The sequence below is a fragment of the Poeciliopsis prolifica genome, unplaced genomic scaffold, assembly GCF_027474105.1.
Source record: "Poeciliopsis prolifica strain line A6 unplaced genomic scaffold, Auburn_PproV2 SCAFFOLD003, whole genome shotgun sequence".
Classification (NCBI taxonomy): Eukaryota; Metazoa; Chordata; class Actinopteri; order Cyprinodontiformes; family Poeciliidae; genus Poeciliopsis; species Poeciliopsis prolifica.
In genome coordinates this window covers 13,676,787-13,695,081 of record NW_026562378.1, presented here as the reverse complement: position 1 = coordinate 13,695,081, position 18,295 = coordinate 13,676,787, and the positions used below count along the sequence as shown (strand labels likewise).

At 37.7% G+C, this 18,295-nt stretch overlaps 2 protein-coding genes across 3 annotated transcripts; both read left to right on the top strand.

Annotated features, from left to right (window-relative positions):
* The first annotated feature begins 759 nt into the window (after positions 1 to 759).
* On the top strand, positions 760 to 7,836 carry LOC129356284 (twinfilin-2-like). 2 transcript variants are annotated; one of them, XM_055025877.1, is made up of 11 exons: positions 760 to 910; positions 1,444 to 1,521; positions 1,619 to 1,797; positions 3,242 to 3,337; positions 3,415 to 3,519; positions 4,263 to 4,277; positions 4,358 to 4,399; positions 4,492 to 4,617; positions 4,729 to 4,879; positions 6,983 to 7,104; positions 7,196 to 7,836. In XM_055025877.1, exons 1-11 carry the CDS (start codon positions 886 to 888, stop codon positions 7,361 to 7,363), a joined length of 1,107 nt encoding a protein of 368 aa, XP_054881852.1. In that variant the 5' UTR covers positions 760 to 885; the 3' UTR covers positions 7,364 to 7,836. The 2 variants fall into 2 exon arrangements, with proteins under 2 accessions (XP_054881852.1, XP_054881858.1); XM_055025883.1 differs by lacking the exon at positions 4,263 to 4,277.
* A 3,649-nt stretch (positions 7,837 to 11,485) lies between these two features.
* On the top strand, positions 11,486 to 15,811 carry LOC129356273 (cytokine-inducible SH2-containing protein-like). The gene is made up of 3 exons (XM_055025871.1): positions 11,486 to 11,673; positions 13,152 to 13,302; positions 14,617 to 15,811. Exons 2-3 carry the CDS (start codon positions 13,164 to 13,166, stop codon positions 15,117 to 15,119), a joined length of 642 nt encoding a protein of 213 aa, XP_054881846.1. The 5' UTR covers positions 11,486 to 11,673; positions 13,152 to 13,163; the 3' UTR covers positions 15,120 to 15,811.
* The last annotated feature ends 2,484 nt before the right edge of the window (positions 15,812 to 18,295 follow it).

The window sequence follows — 18,295 nt, the reverse complement described above, 5'->3', positions numbered from 1 at the left end:
ATCTCCAAAGTATTGTGCTGGAAAACTAAAAAAAAAAAATAAGAAACTTGAAAAGTGCTTGAATTTTACCGTGGGAAAAGTGTCAAAGGTTGACATGTTTCATTACATTTTATTTATGGGTAATGTAGTAAAAGTTACTGAATACAGTTTTTCGATTTGTATAATAATTCACTTTAGTTTATGGTTTTTGCATGATGAAAATGTTGTGCAGACTTTATGACAAAATGCCACTTGGTGAGTTTTCAGAGGTTGCACCTGCAGCTGTCCTGCTCTTAGCTCCTCATTCATCTACTCTCTGCTCACAGGCACAACATGTACGGACTGCAGGTTCGTGGGAAGGGGGAACTATGTCCAAACGTGGCGATCAGATTCTGGCCTGGTGTCACGTTTCTGTGAGCAGGTGGCTGGAATTTGAGATCACGCTGTTGCGTCTGCCTGATTGTCCGCTCTTTGTGAAGGAGTGCTAAAAAGTCATTATTCGGGACACAGAAGCAGCTTCTGGAAACACAGTTTTGATCTCGGGCCCGAACATCTCCGGCTCTCCAGACGGGAAGTCAAGCGACCCATTTAAGACTCCACCTGTGGCGAGACCATTACCGCTGCTGCCATCGATATGCAAAGTGTTTTAGATCGCCCATTGGGGAGGCATATCCACTGACAGGCACATTATTACTCATTGGCCACACTTCCGGAGATTGTGTTTCAGGCGTTAGGGAGCTCCCGAGTCATCCTCCAGGCGTTTATGTCACTTGTGCGTGCTTCTGTTTCTGTCTGCCCTCGGAGGAGAGGCCGCTCACCTGCAGAGAGAGAGAGGACACTGAGGACCTGGAAGGGGTCTCTGCTGCATGAGACGAACGGGAAACCGTGAACAGCGACTGCCAAAGGATGTCACACCAAACTGGGATTAATGGTAAGGCGGCAAATCTCATTAGATTGGAGCTTTCTAGGGGGGGGGGACTTGCATTGCTCAAGTTATGTTAAAATTACAAAGAGTCACACAAAATGTTTAGCTGAAATGTCTGCTTGTTTGATAATGAACTCGTTCATCCAGCAGCAGTAGTGTGTGTGTAATGGAGTTCATTGACTGGAGCACTGGGAGGACTGGTTAACGGAAGTGTTCCTCTTTCTCACCTGATCTTACATCTTTCATGAGATCGCAGGGTTTGGTGACCTCAGTGAGACCAGATCAGGAACACAGAATATTTTTAAATTTTATTTCTGAACTTAAGTCGGTTTTGTCCAGCAGCTGCTGCGGGTCAGAGCCTGGCCGGCGTGTTGAGTCAGTTCTGAGTCCGTTTGTGATGAATACCTGGCTGTGAATCAAATGTTCACTCCTCAGTGGAGTCACAGCTTCTTACTTACCAAACCGTCTCAGTGGCTTTCACCTGCAGAACCAATGTTTGTTTCTTTAACTTTGTTTTGCCTTATATCTGATTACTGCAGCTGCACCGGAGCTCAGACAGTTCTTGGCTCAAGCCAGAAGAGGCTCCATCAGAATAATGAAGATCATAATCAGCAATGGTGAACATGTCTTCTGCTCACAAGCCTCCTGGTTGAGTTAAGAGTAGGCCTATTTTGTTTTTTTCTCTCTTATTATAATTATTATTTTCTGCTGCAGAGGAGCTGGTGTTGGATTCCTTCAGAGAGCCGGTGCAGAGCTGGGACAAAGACTACGATCAGTTTGTGCTTCCTCTTCTCACGCCTCAGGAGCCCTGCTACATCCTTTACCGCCTGGATTCCCAGAATGCACAGGGATACGAGTGGATGTTCATCTCATGGTCACCGGACCAGTCGCCAGTAAGTCTGGATACAAGATATTAATTTCTGTGCAAAAGTAATTTGAACTTTACAGAGAATCTGAGAGAAAATAAGTTGATTTGCTCCAAAACATTTTTATTTCTTTCAAATCTATGCAGCCAGATTCTCTTCTAGTCCTTTTATGTTTTTCTTTGGATTTTTGCTGCTTTTCCTCTATTTTCATTTCCGCAAGTGATCATTTTAGTTTAACTGTTTCTTCCTGTTTGTTTTTTAAGTCATTTACTTTAATAATTTAAGTCATTGAGTAAATGACTTGACACTTTAATGACTTCAGTTATTTTCTTTTAATTCGTTTGACTTTTAAGAGAAATGAATTAAGAGTCTTAAACGACATTTAAGTCATCCATAATCAGGTGCAAACAGATTCTTAAATTAATAATCAATTCTTCTTTTCAATGAATGACTTTAACAATATTCTGTCAAAACAAATTTGATTTCTTTCTTTGATTTAGTCAAATGCAAAACATTTAAAAAAATGTAATATTAGGATTTTTAAGTGTTACAGCCATGAATTGCTGTGTAATCTAAGCAAAGAAATTCAAAATCAAAACCAGTAAAATATAATTAGTGTTTGTGAGCATAAGGTTTTATGTCTTTCCAAGGACTTTGAACTCAATGTAGATCTCACCTTTGACTAGGCCAGATGGATATGCTTCAATCTCGATCGCTGTGTTGCAGCTCTGGTTGTGTTTTTAGGATGGTTTTCTCGATGATTATTCCAATCATGGATTCGGTGACAGTTTTTGGAGCCTCTTCTCATCCATTCTCCCATCAGATCTGATCAGCTGACAAAACGAAACCCCACAGCATGATGCTGCTACTACCGTGTCTCACTGTAAAGATGATGTGTTCAGGTGTTTCAGGATGAAATAACCAGCAGGCTGCTACAGAACGTCACCAGAGCCAGAGATGATAATTTCAGGATTTGAGTCAAGTGTTGGAGAACAGAAACATTTAACATTTAATGAACTCAAGTTTCCCTACTCTGACCGAAACTTTGATTTATTTACACACGTTGACTTTATTAATTCAATGAGCTCTGTGGGTACGCTGCATTTTATTCAGAGGCATTAGAGTGAAAATCATCCACAAACATTACTGCTAGGTTAATTGAATACTCTGAATTGTGCTGAGGTGTGTAAATGGTTGTTCACAAACTAAATGTACAAGAAATATTTTCTCAATATTTTGTTGCTGCTATTTACATCAAACCTATTCTGGACCTAAAATAAAGAAATAATCTCCAGTTGAACTAAAAGAAATTCTTTTGCTGATTGTGTCCAACCAGTCGAGTTTGTTTTCTACTTTTTATTGTGAAATGGACGGATTAATGAAGTAATAATACTAAAATAATAATAATAAAAAATAATAAAAAAAGATTTTACTTAAAAGCTACAGAAAATTCCTCCTGTGTGTTTTGTAGGTGAGGCAGAAGATGATGTACGCTGCGACCCGTGCCACACTGAAGAAAGAGTTTGGAGGAGGTCACATCAGAGGCGAAATGTTCGGCACAGTCGAGGTGAGGAAAAAAATAAAATATACTGAGGTCCGCCAGCTGTCTCCTGAGTGACAGTTTTGTCGACTCTCTGTCTGCAGGACGATTTGTGCTTTCAGGGATACATGCGCCACCGTTCCTCCTGCTCCTCTCCAGCTCCTCTAACGTCGACCGAGCAGGAACTGCAACGAATCAAAATCACAGAGGTGCTGAACAAATCACATGAGCTGTCTGGAGGTTTTACTGACACGTCTAAAAGTGTCTGAGCATATTTTAATGAGAAGTTTATGTGATGAGCACAAATGTTTATGTTTTCTCACTGATATTTTAGGAGTAAAGTGACACAAAGTAGTCGTTGTGAAGTGGAAGAAAAAAATATGCATTTTTTTTGTAAAATATTTTACAATTGCAAAGTCTACTGCAGGGATAGGTTATAAAAAAAAACAAAAAAACAAACTACGAACGTCTGCACCAATTTAGTCCATTATATAAAATTGGAAGAACAATGGCAAATGGAGCGTCCAGGCAGAGAGAGGATTGATCAGTTCCTCTGGAGGAGCTGCAGAGATTCACAGTTCCAGTAGGAGAAGCAGAAAAAAAACTATTGTCAAGAGAAAACCATAAAGACAGCATTAAACATGGTGGTGGCAGCATCATGCTCTGGGGAGGCTTCCATCTAGCAGAGACACAGAGGAAGATATTAAGCGACATATTTTTGTGTCATAATGTTCTCTACTGAATTTATCAGAGTGGAAAACGAAAATAAATGTTGAGATCTGCGAGATTGATTATTATCTTTCACACAAAATACCAATAAAATACTTTGAAATCTGCCTTGCAAAAGTAAAACAAATCCAAACAAGTTAAAGTGCTCTAAATGTGAAGGTGCTGCATGTAGAATGTGTTCATTGCTAGTGCTTGATAGTCTTTTTACTTTCTTTTGCTTCAGGATAAAGTTGTCTGGGTAGGAGAATACACAAGAATTCGAGCGTGTTCATTGCAATTAACAAAAGTCAAATAAAGCAACTGCTCTTTATTTTGCAGGAGGAACGGAGAAAAATTGGAACCCCAACAGCGCGAGCGAGGGTCTGTCAGCTCTGATCATCTGCTTCTTCGCTCATTTTACACTCTGCAGTAAGAGAGCTGATTTCGTAACGCTCTGCGTTTCGTCTCTCCAGGTCACAATGGAGTTTGGTTTAGACAAGAGAGCACAGACTCTTCAGGGTCTCGCGTTCCCTTTACAGGAAGACGCCCAACGAGCTCTGCAGCAGCTCAAGCACAAACGCATCAACTACATCCAGCTGGTGAGAAACAAAACCGCTGTGCAATCAGTGGGAAGTCTTTGTTTCACACTGTCGTTTTTAATATAATGAGTTACATTTAAAGTGATTTAAATGGGATATGTTGTGCTCCAGAGGGTGGATGTAGAGAGAGAGACGATCGAGCTGGTTCACACCGAACCCACAGAAACCCACGAGCTTCCCTTCAGGATTCCCACAGACTCCCCTCGATATCACTTCTTTGTCTTCAAGCATTCCCATCAAGGCCAGCTGCAGGAGGCGCTGGGTCAGTATACATGAGACGAGATGAAAACATGCAGAAAGATAAATGAGGTCGGACAGTGTTTAGATTTCACCACAAACATGATTTTGTACTGGACTAGTTTTGAATATTTCCTCTCGTACTTTTGGCAAATTATCTACTAAAATTTGTTTGATGTAACAAATTTTTGATCAAAACTAAGTTGACTGGACAACTCAAAAATCTTAAAGGAGATTTTATTGTGCAAATTTTTATATATATATATATATATATATATATATATATATAGATATATATATATATATATATATATATATATATATATATATATATATAGTAGGACTCCTTTTAAAAACAGCCTAAGCATTTAAAAAAAAAAAAAAAAAACACCTGGTCGGTTTTTGGCAATAAATTTATGTTCCTTGGTGTCTGAAAAATGTCCTGTTTCAAAAACCTCCAGAATGTAACGTCACAAATCAACAGGCATTGCCTATCGCCTAGCAATGTTTTGCATAGACCAATGACCTGTCCTAACCTGCAGGACGAACAAAATTAATAATACCTCCAGTAAGAATAGACAATGTTGGCATAATTGAGTTCTTTTATACTCTTTGTGGTATGAATAATTTGGGGTTTAACTCTTTTTTATTGTGAATGCCTGTGTGAGTGATGTTTAGGTTGAGCTGTTTTGACTGTCTTTATCTCTTTCAGTTACATTTAGAAGTATAAAATTACGGTAATTTAGCATTTCAGTGAAAATGGTATTTCATCACAACTATCACGTCTTAGTGACTCACTGTACAGATTAGAGTCGAGTTAACCACGACCTTTCTGAGCACGTCAGCTTCAGTGTTTCCCCACAGCTCACAGAAAACCAACCGCATGCTCGAAGCATTACAGATCAGTTCTGTTGCTTCCTCTGACACTGAATTAAATGGTTGCGTAATACAAAAGGATGTCTTCCTCTGACGCACCCAGTGAGTGTTATTACTCATCTCGGATGTTCCTGCCAGCTGTACGGAGGCTTTGGTGTTTTCATTTCCTTCGTCAGCCTTTAGTGGTGAAGGAAGCTTAATCTGATGGAGCAGTTTCAAAAACCAAGTGTGAATAATTCTTGACAAAAAACTTTCTCAACCAAATATGGGATATTTTCTTTATCTTAATTAGATTTGAATCCTAATTAGTTGCTTTTAGAAAGCCAATTTACACTTCATAAAGGGTAACAGTCATGTATTCAGGTAGTTTATTCAATGGTACTCAGGCTAAACTGGGCAACATGTTGTAAAAACAATTGAAGACTCTGTTGCCCTGCAACCTGTCTTTACTTAACTGGATTACAGTGAAGAAAACTTGCAATTAGAAAGTTTTGAGGTTGAGTTTTGTGCTTTTCAAACGTCCATGTTACGACATCAGAGGCAAATGAACTTCTGCTTGAATTAAATATCAATTTGTATAAATTATTCATCATTTGGCTTTTGCATTTACTCTATATTATTAATAACTTGATGAGGATGTACCTTGTAAGTATTGTAAGTAAGATGTCATATTGGTTATTAAAGCTGCAGAATGTAACTTTTATTAAAACATTTTCTTTATATTTGTTGAAACTGTCAACATATTATTATATTATTGTATGAAATAGAAAATCTGTGTAAAAATCAAGCTCCTCTGCCTTCTCCCATTGTTCCAAATGCTATCTAGAAACAACCAATCAGAGCCAGGAGGCTGGCATTAGTGCTGTCAATCACCCTTGCTGTGGTGCTGCTCATCCCACCACCTTCTTACTGCTCCCCTTTCTCTCTGCTATGCTGTAGCCAGCATACCGAGTCACAATAAGTTGTTTCTCTGCCGTTAGCACATTGAGCAGCGAGTACATGAGGATGATTGACAGTGCTAAGACCCGCCTCCTGACTCTGATTGGTGCATTTCATCAGACGGCTTAGGAAGGAGGTGAAGGAAATCAATCTTTTCACAGTTTCTCTGTCTCATAAAAACTGCCACAACACAGAGACACTTTGAACTAATATATAAAAGAAATATGTATATTTTTATATAAACTACACACTGCAGCTTTAAAGTAAGCTATAACTGCTGTGCCCTTTCTGATCACCTTCATGCCTCCTCCAGTGTTCATATACTCGATGCCTGGCTACACCTGTAGTATCAAGGAGCGGATGCTGTACTCCAGCTGTAAGAACCGGTTACTGGACGAGGTGGAGCGAGACTACCAGCTGGAAGTCACCAAGAAGGTAAAAGTTAATCCACATAACCAGCAGGTTTATATGCAGTATTGACGACCACTGAATCAGTCATCATCCCCTGGTTTGTGTGTTTGTTCAGATGGAAATAGACAGCGGCGACGGTCTGACAGAAGACTTCCTGTACGAGGAGGTGCACCCCATGGAGCACACCTTGAAGCAGGCCTTCGCTAAGCCCAGAGGCCCAGGAGGGAAGAGGGGCAACAAGCGCCTCATCAAGGGGACAGGAGAGAACGGGGAGGAAAATTAGACCCTCTAATCAGATCCACAGAAGTTTAGAAATGTTGAAGAAATGATCTGCCGTTTCACTGCTAACCTTCAGGTCACCGGTTCTCTATTTTCATTTCAAAGCAAAGTTTTTAAAGTGAAATTGAATGAAATGTAGATCTCAGATCCATCACTGAGTCAGTCAACACAGCCAGGGTTTTCACACATCCACATCAAACATCTGAAAGTGAATTTTACCGCCAACTACATGACCAACACCAATTTGGCCTGCTGTTAATGTTGGTACAGCATATTTCTGTGGAAATCTGAATGCCTTTGAAGATGTACAGTACACTCAATAGTTATTGTTAACTGTGCAGGAAACCTTGAAGCAAATTAATCTTTTATCTCAGTAGCAGGAGAAAACAAACAAACTTTAATTTTATCACATTTATTCTGTGGAGAAACACAGCTGGAGATCACTAACCCCACACTGCTTGTGTAAAATAAATGTTATGAAAGCATTTTTTCTACTCAATGTTTCGAGATGTGTAGGAACCTTTAATCAGCAATCAATAACATCCTGTATTCCTTTGGTATAAATATATTGTAACACAGAAGTACATTTTTCCTTAGCCTCACTTCAAACCTACAGACACTAAAGCATTTTTTTCTTGTCATCTAAGTCAAAATGTCGCCATAATTGTAGATCTAACTGGTTTCTAAAATCAAAACACATAAATAAAAATTTACAAAAGTTTAAAACAACTGCAAACGGCTGAAAGAGGATCCAGTCTTATCTCGTCATCATGCACAGAGAGCAGGATGGTAAGGAAGGTAAAAATAAATCTCTTAAGCTGTTGCGGTCACCAAATCTTCGTGGCAAACATTAGATGCTATCTGCATGCCAACCGGTGGTTTGGGAGACATGCTGAGAAAAAAACACTTTGTAGTCCTGTGATGCTGCGGGATTCTGGAGAATCTTCTCAGAATGCACAACAAGATGAACTCTTTGACGAGTTTAAATAAGAACCACACGTTTAAATTAGTTGTCATCACATCTTTCAGTAGCTTCAGGAGCCAAATCAACACAAAAATTGTTTGTAAGACACTAAACAACCTGCCTTTTCTTGGTAACTTCAGCTCCTAGATGGATGATCTGGATCATGAAGATTGTGCAAAGAGGAACGGTCAAAGATTAACAACAGGGTTGTGAGAACTGGTGACTGAAAAATAAGAAAAGATAACACATTGAGATAACACATTGAGTTTTCCTCCTTCCTGGAAGAGCTGTAGATCCAAAAGCTTGTCCTACTTTTTGCGTCTGCTGTAAAATATTTATTTCTCTGGGTCCACATCACCATGAGACAGATTTTTGTAAAACATGACAATTGCTAGTTTAATTAATAATTAATCTTGGTAGCAAACCATGACAAGAAATGCTGCAGTGATTTCCAAAATCCAGAAACTTCTGTCTGCAGCATTTGAAATAAATTGTTTACTTAACAGCTGATCAGTATTAAAATAATAAAACAAATCTACATTTAATTGAATTTAATTTAATTTCAGGAACACATTCAATAGATTGCAAACTGTTGCAGATTCTGGTTGAAAAATTTCAGCACTGTTAATGGCTAATATGTATTTTCAAACCCCAGACGTCAAAGTTTCAACACACACTTGTCAAGTTGATCTCAATTAATGGAGCCACACTGATGTGAGTCCAGTGGGATTTTCCCAGTTGGAAAAACTGCATCAAAAGCAGCAAAGAAGAGAAGCTGGTCACAGGACAGTGGTTTCTGCTTTGTTATTTAAAATCTCAGACAAACATTTATGTTGAGATTTCTTCAATTAGAAATGCTGTTATGAAAATTTGGGATAAACAATCTGATGAAAATGAAAACCTTGCATGGGGTTTTCTTTATTTTTCCCCAAAAACTTCCTATTGCTTTGGTGAAATGCTTGATTCTCCTCTTTTATTTTAACCCCCAGAAAATCAACCTAAAGCACACATTTTTAACATCTTTCTGCAAACAATTTTAAATTATTGGAGCATTTTTCCTGTGATGTAAACGTGTTTTGACTGAAAAAGGCGTGCAATGCAAAAACACAATCTCATGCCAAATAATTTTGGTCTAGTTTGAAGTGCAAATATCTTGAAACTTAAAATACTCAGATATAAGTAAGTTTTCAACAAGAAATAGTTTTGTTTTGAATTAAAAATTCCTTAATATTGATGAAAAAGTATTAGATTTACTAGCGGGTTATGTTTTTTATTTTAAATATGGGGAAATGTTTTGTTCCACTGGCAGGTTATTTCACTCATAACTAGAACTTTTTCAACAATAAGAAGTTATTGACTTAAAACTAGCTCCTATTTTTTGCTAAAAAGTTATTAATTGATTTGTTTTGTCTTATTTCAGTTGTACTAAGATATTTACACTAGTCCAAAAATAATTGATAAGGTTGTGTGTTTTTCAGCGTTCTGCATTTGAAGGATTCAAAACTTCTTAAAACTTATTTTTACAGCTTAATTTTTATTTTATCCAGGTCATAAAGAGCAGTGAGAAATTACTGTGAAATCTCTGTTTTAAAATGGATTTTCTGTCATGTTTTCTGTGCTATTCTGACACTGTGACGTGGCCTATCCGCTTTAAATTTGGATGAACTACATTATCTCCTCCAATCAATATTTAACAAGATTTAAATTGAACTTGTTGTTTTACATGGTCATAATATAAAGTATTTTCTGTATTTCCCAGTGTGTGTGTGTGTGTTTTTGCTGACTTCCTCCTAACTGCGTGTGTGTAAGTGATATCCCACAGTCACTGGGAGAGCAGCAGCAGCAGCAGGGGTCACAGGGTAGCCTGTTTTCCAAGAAGCCTCTCTACCCAGAAGCCATGCGCTGTGCTGCTTTCATGCCTCACGGGAAACACGCCTGATGTGAACATTTCTTCTTGGAAACCGGGTATAGAGCTGAACAGCAGCTTTTCAAGTGGTCATTATCTCAATACATGGGAAACACAGGCCGGGTTAAGATGAATCTTAGAAAACGGGCTGACTCCAGATAAGAAGTTGATTTCCAAGAAAACAGGAGCTGCACCTCAAGTAACAAACAACCACTGACTGAAAGATGATAGTGATTAGAAATAATAAATAATAATAATTATAAAATAATAAATAATTATAAAATCTGATAAGGCATGAAAGAATTTTTATTTTTTCAGAAGCAACTAACATTAAATAAATTCAACTGAGTTTCTAAATATATATATATATCAGCTAAAACATTCAAAAGTCAAGTTGAGAGTGTCATGATATAATTAAAACTGCCAATGTTTGTGTTTCTGTTGTCACTGAACTGGATAACAGCAAGCGACATTTCATCCAGATCAAGTTACAGACGGTACAGGAAGTAGTACCGGCAGACTTCAAAGTAAAAGCAGAAATCAATCCTAGTTAAATCTGCATGAACCTTGAATCAGGCAAATCCTGAGAAACAGAAACAACTTCAAACTTCAGCCGAAATATAATCTTTGATTATAATGTCAAAGCTACAGCATAAATAATAAATACATTAATGCACATGTATTATGCATTAATGCATGTTTGCATTAATGTATTATTATTTATAGTATTATATATTATATTAATATTATTATTTATTAATCAATAATATAATATAATTATAATAATAATAATAATAATGTTATCGTGATTGTTCACATATATTATTGTATTTATTATGTGCTATTACATAATCAATATATTATAACACTGGATTACTAATTTTAAAAAATCAACAATACTGATCTGAAAGTAAAGTTTTTCCTGATGCAATGGAGACTCAGATCTAAACTCACGATGTATCGCCTGCTATGGAGTTCTGAAAGTGTCATAAATTAAATCTGTTGTTATCATTCAGCTGTATAAAATACAGAGAGAATACTCTCGGTATTCCATATAAAGCGTATTTCTCTCTGTATGGAGGAATCAGTATTTTCCCTAGTTTTTGACACGAGGCCTCCTGATCGTGACTGTATCTTATGTTGACATTTGTGCAGGAAGCGGTAAGTGTGTGTTTGTGTTTGCTTGACGGACCGCCACGATCTGTGACTGCGGGCGCTGAAACGCTAAATCTTTCCTGGAATCGGATTCCCGGGAACCTTCAGCTGAACCGAGCTGCTGTCTGACTGCAGCAGCACTTTCCACAGAGCTCAGTCTGCAGCTGTGCTCTCATTTAAGCAGAGGAAATTCACCTGTTCAGACTTCTGGAGCCACTGAGGTTTTTATTCACTGGATTTAGGTTATTTTTTAGTGGTGGAAATTATTTTTCTTTCGCCTTGATTTCAGGTAAGTTTATGTCAAACATATCTTCAGTAATTGTGGACATTTGAATGGAATGCATGTGCTGTAGTTATTTGTTTTTTATTCGTGCATTGTTTCCTTCTTTCCTGTGGATTCCAAAAACATAAATACTGTTTTTGAATGAACATGTAATCAAGCTATTTGATATTATTATTGTGCTTTCTGGTGGAAATATACGATGCCATCCACTCTGGGTGATTTCAGGACTTTATTTATTTTTTAATTTAATTTAGTGGCAATCATATATGTACATAATCTCATTATGGGAGTGAATGCCTTGAACATTTCAGGCTTTAATAATTTAATTGAATCTTAAAAGAAAATCTTTAGATAAAGCTCCAGTTATTTTAGGAAATAACTGGCCAAACAAATTTGAACTTATGCAGGTTTTTCCAACAACAACTTTATTTACAGTCCTTGTATTTATATTATATTATTTGAAAAAAATTCCCTTGGCAAAATAATCTGCACACCTTTGTAACCACCACCAAGCTTCTGTTTAGATTGTTTTTTTCTTGATATCTGATCAGTTTTCTTAACCGAGATGGAAACATTTATTTAAATTGCCTGGTTTGCTAAGTATAGACAAAACTTTCAAGCAGCCTGTAAATTTTTATTAGTTTTCAGCTTAAAGAGCATCTAGAATGTGTTTGCCCTGTTGGATCGCCTCACTGTGTCAATTTCATAACAATCTAGAGAGGAACTGGAAGCTTTTGCATCCTTCTTTTTCATTTCCTAGTATGTCTTGTGAAATCCAACATTAGCAATGACTGCAAACAAACCCTCAGCATAATGCTACCACTACCATGTGCTCACATGTTGATTACTTCATCCATCTATTTTTGTGGATCACAAGTTTGTGTGTAATTTGATGGGTTAAAAGCTTTAGGGAGCCCCAGTACTGAAGCAGCGTCTGCAAACCTGCAGCTTTTCCAGTTTGGCTAAGAATAATAAACTCTTTTAAATATAGACATAATTACCAATGCAGGTTATTTTATAGAATAATTGCACTCAAATCCAGGATAGAACTACAATTAAGCTCAATAGTTTTAGATCTAGTTTTTTTCTTTTGCCATTAGGTTGGAAACTGAGTGTGCTTAACATAAATTTTCTGAAATGATGAAAGAGAATGATAACTTTTTAAAACCTAAAAATAGAAATAAAATTGTATTTAAAACATTACAGCAAATTCCTCATTGTAGATCTTTATCAAAATAGTTGCTCTATTTTCTGAAGTTGGTGTGACATTTGTGGCTCTAAATTAAGTTTATCAGAGCTGAGGGAATGAAAGTTGCAGACTCCTGCCCCAGAGCAATCAAAACATGATTCAGCAGATTCAGCCTAATCTCTGAGCATTAGGGATAGCAAAGTCTTGGATGATTGAAAACAGACCTGCAGAACAATAACTCACCTGTGAAAGTCGATTCTTGACGCTCGCTTTTCTATTTCCGGCCCTGATCCAGCATCAGGCCGTAATGGTTGCCCGTGCAGCGACCATCTTGCATCACGAGGAGCAGCAAAGTTCCTGCTACCCACAACCCTTGCCTCCAGCCTGGCACCCGGCACAGGACCTCCAATGCATCACCACCAATTTCCAGTATCTGCAGACCACAGGTAAACCAACAGCTGGATCAGAAAGACACCAACTCACATCACTTATGTTACGTTGGAGGAAGAAAATGTGTATGAAGGTTACATATGGAATTTAGCTTCATCTCAAGTAGATATTTTAGGAAAAAAAATGTACAAACTGAACCACACAACTACGTTGCCACACACTTTTCTTTGTTTTTGGTGTATTTCAGTGACTATATTACATCGCCACGTACAGATGGCAGCGCAATTACCATAAATAGTCTTTTGGGTATGCAATACCGAAAATTGTACAGCATTTTAGGTATTTATGAACTTTAAATGGATAGTTTCATTCTACTCTATTAGAATCAGAACCAAACATGGAGAAACAGCATTCAGCTTAGAGAATGTTTCAGCTCTACTAATCTGGAATAAACTTCCAGAAAACCTCAAAACTGCCAAAACACAGACATCCTTTAAATCAGGGGAATCAAACTGTTTTTAAAGATGTGCCACAGGTATAAAAACACTGGAATGAAATGGCTTAATTACCTCCTCCTTGTGTAGATCAGAGCTCCAGAACCTTAATGACCTAATCATTCTATTCAGGTGTGGAGCATCAGAAGCACATCGAAACGTTGCAGGACAGCAGCCTGGAGTTTACATGTGTGCTTTAAATCAAGGCTAAAACTGGTTTAAAGCTTCATTTTATTCATAGTAACTGGAACATTAATCACCATATTTGATGTATGTTGGCTTGATCATTTGGATGGTGGCATTCCACAAAATGCAACATTTATTGCTGTTTCATAATTAGTTACTGTATTGTTTGAAATTGTGATTAAAAACATTTTTGAACTGGCTTGTTGCTGAAATGTGCTGTGAAAATAAACTTCACTTGACAGATGAAAACAATATCTAGAAATCATAAAATTTCAAATAAATATTTTTATTAAACTTTAACAAAAATTGCAGATGTATGTCTGTCTGAATTACGTAACTTCATTCTGTGAAGTTAGTCACAGTGGGTATAGTACCAAATATTTTACCAAAGTAGGAGTAGTAATACTTCATAATGAAGTTACTCAAGTAAAAGAAAATCTACAATGTTGTAAAAATACTCCTAAAAGTTTTTTTTTCCAAAAATTTACCAAAAGTAAATGTAACTGAGTAAATGCAATGAATTATTACTCGACACTGTTCAAACGTAAATGGGGTGGAGGGCTCTTGTTCTTAATGCTGCCTCTGTAAAACAGACAAACACATTTAGCATTTGAATCAGTTGAAGTAACACAATTAGTGTTGGTTCAAAAAAGACAGAAGCTGACATTAGAAATATTTTCTATTCTCCAGGTTGGTACTGGGGTTCTATCTCAGCGAGCCAAGCTCGGGAAGTTCTCCAGTCCAAGCCCGAAGGGACATTCCTGGTGCGGGACAGCAGCCACCCTCAGTACATGCTGGCCCTTTCGGTAAAGACCCGCTGTGGGCCCACCAGTGTGCGCATCGAGTACAACAGAGGCAGCTTCTGGCTGGACTCCACGTCGCCTCAGTTGCCTCACCTACAATCCTTCCCAGACGTTCCGAGACTCGTCCAGCACTACACCGCCTCAGGCCAGACGGCGCAGGACCTGGAGTCCGTCCGGCCCCAAACCAAGCCGGACCCAACGCAGCGCGCGGCTAAAGACAGCGGTGTTCCTCTTAAGCTCCTGCGTCCTTTGCACAACGTGCAGCAGGGTTTTCCTTCTCTGCAGCACCTGGCACGCCTTGCCATCAACAAACACACAAACTGCTCCGACCAGCTGCCCCTCCCAAAGCCGCTGCTGCGCTTCCTGCAGAACTACCCTTTCTTCATATGAAGATGGCAGCCCGGTGGACGCAGAGGGACAAAGATACAGGAACATTCCTGTGGATGCGGAGCTGCGCTGGATCCTGCATCACATTCAGTGGAGCACAGGGAGAGAAGACGGAGATGGCCCAAATACGAGAAACCGCAACATTACTCCACATAAGTTTCCGATTTCTATGTTTACCTTAGCAACTGTGAAACATGCAGTGAAGGCCAATATGTTTTATTCTGAGCTGCAAAAGAAAACCTGTGGATTTTAAATGGTTGGCAATGAGGCAGAGACAATTTTACAGAATAAACCAAATTATCTGAGCTTTTGAGTTTGAAGAACTTTAATCACTTTAACACTGGAGAAGAAGGTAAAAATGAGTGGTCGTCATGTTTATGTCGGTCTGAACACAGTGCAGTGTGTGATAAATATGTGCTGCAAAACTGAACAAATTCAGGACTGAGGATTGCAATTTACGTCTCGTTTCTGTTGGACATGCTGTTCTTTTTCAAAAATATTTCTACCCCTGAACTTTTTCACATTACCTAATTTAATGTATTTTAGTAGGATTTTAAGTCAAGACCAGCATAAAGTAGCACATAATTATGAAGTGGAATGAAAATGATGTTTCATTTTAAAAAGATAAATAAAAAGCTTTAAAACCATGACATGCACATGTGCTCTGATATTCCAATAAAAATCTATTGTTGCCAGTTGTACAAGTCGCCTACTTGGTTAATAGAATAATCCATCTGTGTGTAATCTAATTTCAGTGTAGCTTCAGCTGTTCTGTGAAGGCTACGGAGATTTATTAGAGAGCATTAGTGAACAAAGAGGGCAGGGAGAAAGTTGTAGAGAAGCATAAAGCAGAGTTAGGTTATAAAAACAATATTTCAACCTTTAAACATCACACAGGGAGCTGTTATCAAGAAAAGATAATAAAGTTATTATTGGAAGAAAACTGAGATTGTCCCTTCAGCAGTTTACCACAAACCACATGAGGGACACGGCTAACATGTGGAAGAATGTGTCCTGGTAAACTGGGATTTAAAAATGTCTTTTTGGCAATGTGTGGTGGAAAACTAACATTACACATTACCCTGAACACATCACACCTCTGGCATGGTGATGGCAGCATTAGGCCTGGATGGTGTGGCTGAAAAATGTATCTCAAAACGTTTCATATTTCGCTAATCATTGATTTTTTTTTTGTTTGTTTGTTTTAAATATCTGAAATACTGCTAAACTTGTGGTGTGACCTTTCCTGTTTATCCACAACTCCTTCTCCAGCTGTTGTACTCATTTTATTCTTTCACTCCACCCCGTTGTTTTTTGTTTTTAAGCAAATATGAGGCGCAGTGCCAAAATCTTGTCTGTTGCTCAGCAGGCTGTTGCTCAGTAACCAAAGAGTTAGTGCGTTTGTTGATTTCAGCAACTCTGCCTACATCACCCAGAATGCTGTGCGGTTCTGGATTGTGGAAAATTCTATTGGATGTAAAGTCTATTGATGTTGATCACATGTCTACTGTAATACATATTTTTGTTATTGATTGGCAGCGTCATGAAGTGAGGAAGATTTTCTTCCCCATCAAGATTTATGGGGAAAAAAATAAAGGAAACATTTTGTGATAAAACCTTTCAGGGGCTGCAAAACACTTGAGACTCGGCTGGTGGTTCGCCTTCCAGCCAAACAACAGACAGCCCTATTTATGTAACCAGTTGTGTGTTGCAATGACTCACACTCAAAGTGGTTCATGCAGTCGACATTGAACCTCTCTTTCTTACTTACAAAGAAAGAGAGGAAATATTTAAATCCCCAAAATACAGCAATTACATTGAAAGCTGACTTTACGGTGCGTTGACCCAGAGGGGGCTGAATACTACTGCACATTAACATACATTTGAGGTTTCTTTTTGTAAAAGAAATTAATTCATTGCATTTTTCCTCTTTCATTTGATAATTATACAGCACTTTCTGTTGTAGATGACAGTGATGTTTATGTATAAGAAAGCAGTTGGAATTATTCACATTTGCAAAGGACTGTAAGTAAAGTTATGTTGCTACGAAAATGATGTGTTTTCCAGCAGTAATTTATATTTTTTACAAACCAAATAAAGGACATTGAATAAATAGCATGTATTCTTAATATGTTCCTTTTTAGATGGGAAACTAAATTTCCTTTCATTTTCATCTAACCGAGGCCACTTCAACGAAGAACTGCAGATGATAAAGAACGTCTGTGAGGAGACTTTTTTTGTGCTAATTCTCAGAAGGGCATCATCATTTGGATTTCAGAGAAGAAAAAATGTTCTTCCTTTTTAATGGCTGACCACTTCACTGCGCAGATGAATGAGAGGTTTTCATGGAAACGCATCTGAGTTGGTTTCCAGGAGTTGCAGCTGAACAACACCGAGAAAGCCTCTTATCAGGATTAGAATAAGAGCTGCAGCTATTAGTGCGCTGCTGCACCGACCGAGAATTGAAAAATAATTATTTCTACTTCAATATCTTTTCCTCCTTTTTCAAACAATTATGGGATCTGAAAAGGCTGAGTACACCATATAAAAAAGATCACATTTCCTGTTGCTGTTCTATTTTTTATTTTTATTTTTACCACGTCTTCAACACAAATGTTCTTAAATGCACGTGTTTTATTTGGTTTATGGTAAAATACCAGATCAGATGTAAGAATAAAACGTCAAGACACAAATGTTAACCTTTATTATTAGAACCAATTTCAATAAATTAATATTTTATTGCAGTAGTAAAAGCTCACAGCAAAAAATATTTGAAAAATCTGTCTATAGTTTATTATATTTGTTCACTATACAAATTTGTTCTATTTTTACAAGCTCACCAGTGTTAACCTCTCTAACACCACAGACAGTCCTTTATCTGCTTTCTATATTTCTGTTTTGAATTGGAAAAAAAGCCCAGTGATGATTCATTTCTAGTTTTCTGGAAAAGGCCACCAGATTTGTATTTAACATTTCCTGGTATTTTTAAAAGGTTTGATCACAGATCCTCCACCATACTTCACCATACCTCCACCACAATCACTTCATGATTAATCCACCATTAATACAACTGCCTTGTAAAAGGCTGATCTTATTCTCAAAGTCCCAATAAAATTAAGCACACTGAGTTTTTTTTTTTTTCTTGAACACTTTCAAAACTAGCCCAAGAGGGCTTTAGA

Excerpts from the sequence above, each read along its gene's own strand:
- LOC129356284 (XM_055025877.1), top strand. The coding sequence starts at position 886 with ATGTCACACCAAACTGGGATTAATG. Across the intron at positions 3,338-3,414 it reads AAATGTTCGGCACAGTCGAG|GACGATTTGTGCTTTCAGGG; the intron begins GTGAGGAAAAAA and ends CTCTGTCTGCAG. Across the intron at positions 7,105-7,195 it reads AGCTGGAAGTCACCAAGAAG|ATGGAAATAGACAGCGGCGA; the intron begins GTAAAAGTTAAT and ends GTGTTTGTTCAG.
- LOC129356273 (XM_055025871.1), top strand. The coding sequence starts at position 13,164 with ATGGTTGCCCGTGCAGCGACCATCTTGCATCACGAGGAGCAGCAAAGT. Across the intron at positions 13,303-14,616 it reads CCAGTATCTGCAGACCACAG|GTTGGTACTGGGGTTCTATC; the intron begins GTAAACCAACAG and ends TCTATTCTCCAG.